The sequence below is a fragment of the Alligator sinensis genome, unplaced genomic scaffold, assembly GCF_000455745.1.
Source record: "Alligator sinensis unplaced genomic scaffold, ASM45574v1 scaffold203_1, whole genome shotgun sequence".
Taxonomy (NCBI): domain Eukaryota; kingdom Metazoa; phylum Chordata; order Crocodylia; family Alligatoridae; genus Alligator; species Alligator sinensis.
Genome location: NW_005841949.1, coordinates 1,707,950 through 1,719,065, shown reverse-complemented (window position 1 = coordinate 1,719,065; position 11,116 = coordinate 1,707,950). Strand labels below are relative to the sequence as shown.

The window sequence follows — 11,116 nt, the reverse complement described above, 5'->3', positions numbered from 1 at the left end:
AAGTATGGACCACTGTTGTATAGTCCTCCTTGAGGACTGTCCCTAGCTTCCACTGTGTGTACACCTTTTTTTTTCTTTTTCAAGAGGACTGCGATGTCCCTGTTGAGCCAGGAGGGCTTGCCAGCCCTTCTGCTACCTTTCATCTTCATGGGAGCGATTTTCTTTTGTGCTTCAAGGATTGTGTCCTTGATGAACAACTCTTCATGCACCCCATTCACCTTCTGTCCCTGGTCCCATATCACCTTCTCTACTAATGCCCTGAGCCTGCTGAAGTCAGCATTTTTGAAGTGCTGCAGGAAGATTCAAACCTAATGCAGAGGTACTGTTCATTTCTAAAATAAGGGGAGATCTGGAGCCTGATCCAGGATTGGCTGGCTGAAGTAGCAGTGGAAAATAACTCAGGCCTGTGCTGTACATTTAGCACTCAGGACATTTAACGTTTAGCACTTTGGCATTTTTGTATCAAAGTATATTAATCCTGACCTAGACGAGAGCATGGTTTGTGATAGGGCTGATCTTGTCCAGACTGTCGGTCTCATTGCTTTCACATGACCATGAAAACTGGAGATAGAAGTCATTTTCCCATGTAAAGACTAATTTGGCAGTTGATGTCATGCAGGGCACTCTTGTACCCTTGTTGTTGGAAATTTCTATATTAAATGAACTAAACTGTAAGCCTTTGGGGATGGGGTTCTGTGGTTTTGTTTAGTATTTGGCACACTGAGGCACATAGAAATCATAGAGGAGTAGGGCTAGAAGGGGCCTCCATAGGTCATTTAATCCAAGCCCCTGCCTGAGACAGGATCATCCCTACCCAAAATATCCTATATAAATCCATAATATAACCTCTTAGTAAAATTACCATCAACTCTGATGCAACACAAGACATAACATCTGAACCTGTCACAGGTAAATCAGGGGGACCACAGCAGCCAATATCCTGCTTCTGTAAAAAGTTGTTAATACACATACAAGAGATGCCAGGTAGAGGGCCATACCCCCCACTACAGAGGAAGGCAAAAACCCCCACGATTCGTACCAGTCTGACAATGAGGTAAAATTTCTTCCTGACCCTATATATGGCAATCAATCTGGCCCTGAGCCAGGACGTTCTAGCCAGGAACTTCCAGCTTCAGGTCCCAGCAGGCGCATTGGCACACTCAAGTCAAAAACCTCAGATTTGGCTGCAGCCAACACCTAATGCTCTGAGGAAGGCCTAAAGAAAACCCTGACACGTGTAGCAGAAAGGGGGAAAAGAGAGATTCCCTCCCAGGTTCAAGATGGGCTTCTGAGCACTAGAGCAATACAAAGCATAATCCTACAGAATTTAAGTTAGTAATGAACATCCTTGCCTCCTTTCCCATGATGCTGACCTTGCAGGTTGCTGCTCAGTCCACCACCAATAAATCAGACTTCAGGCTGAATGAAGGGGTAGAAAGGAAAGTGTCCACGAAAGATCGTCCTGATTCTGTTTCAAATGACAAGGAGGAGAAGAAAAAGAGGAGCAAACTCACTCTACAGGAGGTAGTCCTGCCAGGGACACTGCCTCCTCCCATCCCAGAACAGGAGGAAATGGAAAAAGAGGTGCTGAGTGACAGCGAGAAGAGTTTGGCCCAGAGGTTTAAGGTCTATGATGCTGCACAGAAGGACATTACCCAGATTTTGCTGCTCTGGGACCGGGCACAAGGCATTCTGCTGCCGCCCCCAAATCTTGATGAGACTCAGCATGAAGCAGAAGATCAGCGTCAGGCACCATCAGGTCGGAAGGGCCGCAAGGACAGGGAAAGGGAGCGTCAGGAACGATTGGAAAAGGAGAGAGCAGAGAAGGAGCGGCTGGAGAAGGAGAGAGCCGAGAAGGAGCGGCTGGAAAAGCTAAAAGCCCTAGAAGACTCCAGGGTGTTTGGGCTGGAGAAGGAAGTAGTGGAAGGAGCAGACAAAGACCAGGAAGGAAAGAAGGATGTGGGGGTGCCATGCCTGGAGTTCCAGGTGCTGAGCTCTGAGGAATCCAGTGGGAAGAGGATCCTAGAGAGTGGCAGGTTACCTGAAATAGAGCAGGTAAACTTGTTGTTTCATGTGAAGAGAGACAGCAGGTAGTACTGGGTTCTGGAACATGATCTCACCCTTAGCCATGCACAGCTGTAACACCCAGACTTTGGCCACCAGGTTCTGCAGCTGCAGACCCAGACTTAAAAGATTCTAGTACCCCCAGGAGAATCTGAGTGGGAGGAGCAGGGTCTCAGCTCCTTGCTTAGTTGAGAACCTAGCAAATCATTTAACTTTACTCTGCCTCTGTTTCTCATTCTGTCCAATGGCAGTGACTGTTCCTTTTTCATTCCCCACTATTCCTCCTTCTTTTACTTTCCTGTCATTATTTTCCTTATGTTCATCTCTGTACATTCTCTCCTACCCTGTTTTCTGTCCTAGTATCCTGTATTCTTCTTTCAGAAAGAATTAACCAATAGCAAAAAATAGTACACTTGGCACAAAAGCAGAGCAGATTACAGAAACATTGCTGTTGCCTGTGACTTTTCCCAGCTACCTTACTATGGGAAGGATTTTTCTCCTAGTCCTCCCAGAAGAGCTTTCTCAGGATTTTTTCCTGTATTTCTGCAATGAAAGAACTCCTTTCTCATTACAGTCCCCTTTACAGCAATTTAGTGCTCCCCATCTGTTTGTTTGGAAGAAAGAGTTTGAGACTGATGACAGGCATTAATAAAAGACTTTCTCATGGCTTAGATCCTAGATGGCTTGGGGCTGGGTCCCTCAGGGCCACCGATTCCTCCTACTGCCTTTTTCTCTGTGATTTCCTACCCGGAGAGGCGGGCAGCCCCTGTGGCAGGAGAAGCTCTCAAACACTTTGCCTTCATTGTGCCAGAAGATGTGACTATTGAGGAAGAAAAAAAGGATGCTGAAGGCAATGCAGATGCGACCATCTCTGTCCCTACAATGAAGGTACAAGGACAGATGGCAACATTGCTTTGTTTTCTTTGCAGAAGGGCATGTTGGGAGGGAAGTGAAGGGGCAGGGGAGCTGCAAAACCTAAACATAAAGGGATTCAGCAATGGAGCAATGACATGGTTCTGCATCTAGGAGGGTCTAGACTGGCACCACTATCTCTAACCCTGCTCAACTTAAAAGCATATATTTTCTGGAAGGGTATGAGTGCTTGTGCAGCAGACTTGCTTATGCAGTTGCACAATAGCACACACAGCTGACCTCTGGCACTTGTGACCAGTCACTTACACAAGCAGTTGATTTGATGCTACATGCATAGAATTGTGCACACAGAGGAGGCATGTGGTTACCTGGGCCTGTTTCTAAAAATAGTTGGCTCAATTGTTTCCTATTTACCTGCCCTTACCATCAGTATCTTTAAAGAACCATAGCTCCCTGGTTTGCTTTGAGGCTTAGTACTGCCTTGTGAACCTGAATGTGAGCCTTAGCTGATAAAAAAGACCTCTTTTTCTCCCTTTACATAAATGACAAATTGAATTTCAGCTCTGTTCAGTCAATGCCATTCAATAAAAGAGGGGATGGGATTGGAAGAAGAAGAAAAGCCTTTTCAAAGGAAATTACAAAGAATGAAAAGTGACAAAAGCCAACCCATGAGCCTTGTTATGGTTAGGATTTTGCAGGCATTTGGTATAGAGAGGTTTCCATGGTAAAATTAAAAAAACAAACAAAAACCCACCAAGCAATAAAGGCTTTAACCTAAGTGGCACAGAGAAGCCATTATTCTGGTGTGGAATGGGCACTTGTTACTTGTTATCTGTTTCACTGGCTACTAAGGGCAAGGCCTTATCTCAGGGATGACCCTGTGCAGCAACTCCTACTGTTTAATCATGACTGGGGGCTAGTGAGGGTTCTGAAACTGCTCTTGGCTTTCCTTATCCATCAGTGCTGTTATGCTTGGCCATGTACTATGATGGGTCAGTAATGTCTTATGCTGCCTGTGTTTTGGAGTCCCCTGAGTCACTTCTTACTGTCATTTCCTCCATTGAACTGGGCTACAGGAGGAACAGGCCACCCCAACCAAAGGCCGACAGAAGAAGGACAAAGCAGAGCCCAGTCGTGAGGCTCAAAAGGATAAGCGCAGCACAGGTCGCAGCAGGAAGGGCCTTCCAGGAACAGCCCCTGGACCACTGACACCTCTGACTGACCTAAACCAAAACACCATGAGTGAGGGACAGTCCCAGGAAAAGTTCCTCAGGTGAGCTACCAAGTGATACAGCCTAGTGTGCTCCAGCAGGGGGATATAGAGAGAGTCTCATACCCAAAGCAAACACATTGAGTTGCGCTCAAAAGCAAACAGTGAGCAATTGTTTTAGAATTGGTGTGATATATTCCTTGTGGCTAATACCACTGAGGAAGGGAGCAGCCATGCTTTCCAACGGTCATTTCTTGGTCGGCTTCAAGGGAGTACATCACGTAGCAGGAATCAGCTACACAGATATTGCACGGTCTGCAGGTGCTTGAGTGGGGATGTCCTTGTCATGTGTCAGGCCCTGACCCGTAAGCCTACCTGGGATAGCTGTTGTGTTACGTTTCATGAGTTACCCTGTACTTCTTGGTGTCTTAACCCTATGAAATGTCAGAAGCTTTCTCTGTAACCACCAGGTTGAGCAGCTTCCGCTGGGTAGTGCCTGCTCATGGAGAAGTGACCCTGAAGATACATTTTTCCTCCATTGTCCCAGGGCAATTTGATCAGACCTTGAACTTTGAGATCTTGGGCACATGCCGTCAGTATCAGATTTACCTCAGGGGTATATGCACTTATCCTACCATCAGCCAGGACCCCAGGTAAGTACCTGCATGCTCACAGTAAAATTTCTGTGATGCTTTCTTTAACAGATTCTCTGGAAGATTAAATGAAATCTGGACTGCTAAACTCAGCACATTACAGTTTCCCCCCCCCACACACATATAACACTTGCTCTGAGCCCTTCTAGACACAGACCCATGTACCAACATGTAATGCATATACAACCTTTGGACAGCACTCTATGGGCATTCAGGGGGGCTAAATTACTGCAGTTCACATACCAATTAGCAGACAGAAAAAAGTAATGCACTAGGAATAGTTAAATGGAAGCTGGACACCTCTGCCTTTATCCTAAATCATGTCCCTGCTCCTGGGTACTAACCTACTAGCACATCAGTGGGTGTATTTACATGTGCACTTGCTGCGGCACCAGTTTACTCATGAGTAAATTATTCATGTGTAAATGGTGCCAGGCAGATATTTACACATGCAGGGAAGTGGGCAGAGATTTGCTGCCAATCTGTTTCTGCTTCCCAGGGCCCTGCAATGGGTCCATGATGCCACCAGGGGGAGCTCCAGGCCCTAGCTGCAGCTGCCAGCAGCCCTCTTCAAAAGGCAGCCCCACATCCTGCTCTCTGGCCAGCCACTTCCCTGCTGCCCACCCACCATGCATTGTCCCAGGGCTGCCACCGCGTAACTGCCACATCGACCATGTCTTCCTAGCCAGACCCCAGCAGGGATGCCAATGACAGGCACCAGGGTGCCACTGCCAGGGCCACCCTTGCCCTCCTGGGCCTCCAGCTCCACCACCTCTGGGCCTGCCAGGCCAGCCAGAACTGATGACGGCACGTCATCCACCACACCTGGGATAATGAGCAGTGGCTGGAGGCATTCAGGATGACCCAGGCCACTTGGAGCGGGAGGACACCCAAGCTTCCCCTCCCCACAGACCCCAGCTGGCCCTTGCCCTGCTCAAACTGGCTACGCCCGCCAGCCTGTGGTATGTCAGCCACCTATTTGGTGTGGACAAGGCCGTCCTGGAGGTAGACCCCACCTACCGGCCTGACTATAGTCAGAGGGGCTTTCAGTCTGTGGTGCTTCAGGCTATCGTGGACCACCATGGGGCCTTACGCACATGAGCACCGGCTGGGTGGGTAACACCCACGATGCCCACGTCTTCAGGAACTCTGGCCTGCCAGGCCTAGTGAAGAGTGGGCACTTCACACTGGGGGTGCTGAACCTACAGCTGAGCTCTGTGGCGGTCCTGCCCCTCCTCATCAGGAACCCACCTACCCGCTCCTGCCCTAGCTCATGCATTCCTACACCAGCCACCTGGACCCCTACCAAGCCCACTTTAACTGGTGCCTGGGCTGGACCCATGCCCTGCCGGAGTGTGCATTCAGCTACTTCAGGGGCCACTGGCATACCACCTGCCTTGAAATCACCAAGAACAACGTCCCCCAGGTCGTCGTCACAGCCTGTGTGCTGCATAACATCCATGAGGCCTGGGAGGAGGAAGTGTAGCTCATGGAGGACACCTGGCAGCGGGAGCACCAGCTGTGGTGGCAACAGCAGCCACCTCCCGCTAAGGCCCCGGGAGAGCCACGCACCCACCACTAGGGGCCAGGGCACCAGGTATGGGAGTAACTGGCCAATCATCTCCTCCAGTACTCCCAAATCTAGCCTGTCTGTGGTGCTGCCCACCCCCAGCACCCTGCCCACTGCAGGCGCATCTCACAAGAACAAGTTTTAATTCCCCTCACATCAACCACAGCCCCCTCCCCCCTCAACAAACAGAGGCCTTCCACTACCCATCCCACCCACCACCAATTAAACACCTTCCTGATGAAAACTATGTACAATGTTCTTTGTCAGCTGTCCCAAGGTGGTGGCTGTGGGCTGGGTGGTACCAGACTCAAGGCAGGGGTCGAGCAAGGGGCTCCTGGCTGCTGGAGGTGGGTGGCTGCCAGGGGGCAGGCAAAGCTAGGCTCTGAGGCCCAGCAGCAGGCAGCATAAAGGCAAACACCAGGGCCAGAATGGTATCCAGTCGGGGTGTGCGAAGTGGGCTGTATTCGATTCGGATTCAGCCCGAATCAGGGGAAGTGATTTGATTCGTTGATTCCAATCACTGTCCCTGATTCGATTGGGCCAAATCTGAAGATTCAGTGCTGATTCAGAGAATCAGCAATTTGGACACAGACACAGCATTAAACGTTTTTTCTGCATACCTTGAGGTACCAGGCACGGCTTGTGATCTCTGTGATACTAGGGTGTATGAAGGATCCCACAAGAGTGCAGGGGGCCCTTCATGTACTCGGCGGTGAACCTGGAAGTGGACAAAAAGTACTTCTGGTCCACTTCTGGGTCTGCTGGGGAGCGCACTGGAGGAACCCCCTGTGCTCCTGTGGGACGCTCCATGCACCCCAGCATCGCAGCATTCATGAGCCATGTGGTACCTAGAAGTATGTAGAAAAAACATTTAAAGCTGTGTCTATGTCCAAATCTCTGAATCTGAATCGATTGAGGGTTCTGATTTGATTTGGAGAGATTAAAGGGTCCTCTGATTCCATTTGGATTTGGAGATTCGGCCACTGAATCGAGCCAAATCTCCACCAAATCGAATCAGGGACTGAAGCTTCCCATAGCCCTAGTATCCAGCACCCAGCAGTCATCATCTGTGACCTGCACTGCCTGGGCCAGGATGGCATTCTGCTCCTGCCATGCCTCCATCTGCTCGTGCTCCAGGGCCAGAAGCTGTGCCTGGAACTCCTTGTCTGCCTGGTCCTGCACTTTCTCACTCTGGTCCCGCAACTCTGCACCAGTCCCGTGCGTCCTCGCTGGTGTCCTCCTCCACCCGACACCTGTCTTGGTGGACCATGTCCTTCACCCACCAGGCCCATGTGTCCACCAGCTGGTCCTCCAACACCATGACCAGGTGGTCCTGGGTCCTCCTCTGGTGGAGCCAGCGCATCTGCAGGGCCGCAGCTGGGGGTGGTGGTGACCATGAGGCCTCATCCCTGCTACCAAGTGTGGCCTTTCCCCCATGTGCAGCTGCAGACTCTTTAGAGCCATGAGCAATAAGCTGTTTGTGTAAATTTGCTACATTTCAGAGATAAGATGCACTGTAGCAGGGGCCATGCATTGCCCAGCTTCAGATTGGGGGTCAGGCATTCACAGGTGCCCAGGGACCATGGTAAGTCAGGCGGGCGGGCCTGGGCCCAGGCGGCCACCAGCCGAGCCCCTCATCCCCTCTCACTCCCCGGGGGCCAGAGAGCTGCTGGGTGCTGGCTACAGGCAGCCTGCCTCCACCACCCCATTCCCAGTGCAGTACAGGCCAGACTCCTGGCAGCACTTGCTGCCACAGCTCCTGACCCTGCTTCCTTTCTCCCCCGCCGCAGGCCAGCTTGTCTCCTGCGCTGCCTCCTAGCCCATGACGCTTGGGCTTAGGGGGCACAAGGCTCCCAGATGACTGCCCACACCCCAACCCTCCCCACAGGGGTCTTCTCCAGGGAGGTGCCCTGGGGCCAGCCCTCCCATTGTGGCACTGCTGTAGTCCAAACTTGCCCCTGCTCTGCGTGTCCCAAGTGGTGTGCAAGGAGCTGTTTACGTAGACTGAGGGGTGCCTGACCCACTATGCCCTGCTGCTGGCCATGGTGCCCCAGGCACGCCTGTGTACCTGGCACAGGACCCTGAGCTATGATGGCACAAGGGGTAAGCCCGGGCCACCCCACAACCTCCACCACCTTCTGAAGGGCTACCTGTGGCTGTGTTACATGTCCCTGGCTCCCACTGCCAAGGAGAACATCACCGCCAGCATCAATGTGTTCCTCAGTGTGTGAGAGGCCTGTGCCCACCTAGCTGCGGAGGCACAGGCTGCTCAATAAAGTTTTACACTGTCTCCTGCCTCCCTGTGTTCTGGAGGCAGGGCAGGGCAGGGCGGAACCTGGGGCCAGGGGAGTGCAGGCGGGGAGGCCAGGTCAGGGGCTTGGGCACATTGCCTGTGCTGCTGTAGATAACACAACTATGGCCTGGGTCCTGGGGCATGAGGATGTCCATCAGTTGCTGCATAAAGGGCATGGACTTGTGGACACTCCCCGACCAACAATCGTGGTCAGTGATGGCAACCCACTGTGCCCGCAAGGCCTTGACCTTTATGTGGCATGAGTGCACCAACCGGTTGTGTGCATGCTTCCACATCCAGCCTGACAGCCCCTCACAGGCGTGGGCATTGAAGTGCCCGCCCATCCTTACCTCACTGAAGTCCACCCTCCCGAAGTCCAAGGCTACTGCCTTGCTGCAGGCCTTTGCCACCTTGCGCTGGATGGTGAATTCCAGCAGGCGATGATTGCTGTCACCCAGGTGGTCAAGCACCCTCACCAGGTCGTCACCCGTGGCCAGCACCAGGTCCAACAAGGTGTCTCCCCTGGTGGGGCTGTGTACCTCGTGGGTTAGATGGAGGTCCTGTATCTCGGCTAGGAACCTACGTGAGCAGTCAGACCTGACTGACTGCTCTTCCCAGCAGATGTCTGGAAAGTTCAGGTCACCCATGATGACCACATCCTTTGACCTAGCTACCTCTGAGAGCTGACTTAAGAATTCCTGGTCTAGCTCTTCTCCTTGGTTGGGAGGTCTGTAGTAGACCCCCACCATTAAGTCCCTTTCCCCTTGGCTCCCTTGTATTCTAACCCAGAGCATTGCTTTGATTGCACTTTTCACAGAGTGCTGACTCTTACAAGGAGCGTTGGGCAGACAAGACAATTCCATCTTGTGGAGTGGTTTGATATGTAAAATTATCTATGAAAGGCCCTGGAGCCAGCCATCCTGGGTGCTCTGGCAGCCTGGGCTGCTGAGGAGCTGCTGGAGCTCCCAGGGCTTTCAGATCCTTGCCTCCCCAACAGCTGGATTGCTGAGGAGCCAAGTAAAAAAAGCTGGGCAGGTTCTTTTGGGCCTTGTCCTCCTTCTGGCAGAACTTCCTCACAGTTGATCCATCTCTATGCAACAGTTTAATTCTGATAATTCAGCAAATTTCAATAAAAAGAAAATATTCTCTCGGAGTTGTTCAAAGGAGCTCTAGTTCCAGGCTTATTGGACTCCACAGCTCCTCACTCATCTACTTTTCTGTTCCAGGGTGGTATTTCCCCACCGGAAGAAGTGTGTGAAACCTGATGACATCATCTTCAAACAGTATGTCATGAGCACAGGGGTATTCCATTTTGGCCCACTGCTCTGCGGAAAGTCGAGAGACCGGTATGTGTTTCTCTCTGACAGGCAGACAGCAACCATGTTAGTCTCCCAGCATGGCTGCATGTCCAGTGTGTGATGACAATAACATATAAACTATCAGGGATACTGCCTGTGAGCACAGAGGCAAGCAGGTTTCAGAGAAACAAAGGGAATGGGGACAGCAAAAATAAGAATGACAGAAATGAGCTCACGTAGATATGGTACTCACTTAGGCATATGGATTAGGGCTGTGTGACGCTTCGGTAGCCGATTCTATTTGAAGGAGATTCGGCCCGATTTGGCGACCAAATCTCCAAATCCAACTCAAATCGGGAGATCCATTAAAAGCTCTGAATCGAATCAGATGCCCCCAAATCAATTTGGAGAGATTCAGCACCAATTTGGAGATTCGGCCATAGACTAAACAGGCAGCAGTCCTTGAGAACTCTGGACACAGCTGCCTCTAGCTGGTAAGCCTGTTGTGGGCGGGGACAGATCAACACCCCCACAGGGAGGGAGAGATTGGGGCTGGGACAAGCTGCCCAGCTGGGGCGGTGGGGCCACGGGACTCAGGGAGGGGATGCTCCTGCCACTGCGCGCCGCCAGTCTAGAAGGGCATGGGAGCGAGTGTGTGCCCCTGGATCTGCATGGAGTGGGCTGGGCTGGGCTGCACTCTGGGAGGCTAGCCCTAGCCACCGGCCACCAGGCTCTGCTCCGCGGAGAGGGTGGAGCCAGGGCTGTGCTCCAGGTGTCTAGCCCCAGACATAGCCCAGAGCGCAGCCCTGGCTCCGCCCACCCTGCAGAGCGCAGTGGAGTGGGGCCTATGGGAGGGCTGCACCCACCCTAAAATTCCTCGTAGTCCCTGCCACCAGCCTCTCCCCGATCCAGGTGCACGCACCCGCCCCCATACCCTGCTGCTGCTCGCCCAACCAGGGTGTGATGGGGTGAAGCTGTGGCTTGTCCGGGGAGGTGTGAAGAGGCTGGGCGAGTGGTGGGAGGGTATAGCCCCCACTCCCAGCACCTTCCATCACTTGCCCAGAGTGCAGCCTGGCCCAGACCACCCCATGCAAATCTGGGGGCACACACCCGCTCCCGTGCTCTCCTGGACCGGCAGCGTGCAGTGGCAGGAGC

The 11,116-nt window shown here is 52.2% G+C and overlaps 1 protein-coding gene across 1 annotated transcript in view; it reads left to right on the top strand.

Annotated features, from left to right (window-relative positions):
- HYDIN (HYDIN, axonemal central pair apparatus protein) overlaps positions 1-11,116 on the top strand; it is a 438,260-nt gene that overhangs the window by 366,914 nt on the left and 60,230 nt on the right. The window contains 5 exon segments of the mRNA XM_025199799.1: positions 1,381-2,055; positions 2,737-2,952; positions 4,014-4,210; positions 4,618-4,800; positions 9,890-10,009. Coding sequence (XP_025055584.1) covers positions 1,381-2,055; positions 2,737-2,952; positions 4,014-4,210; positions 4,618-4,800; positions 9,890-10,009 — 1,391 coding nt within the window.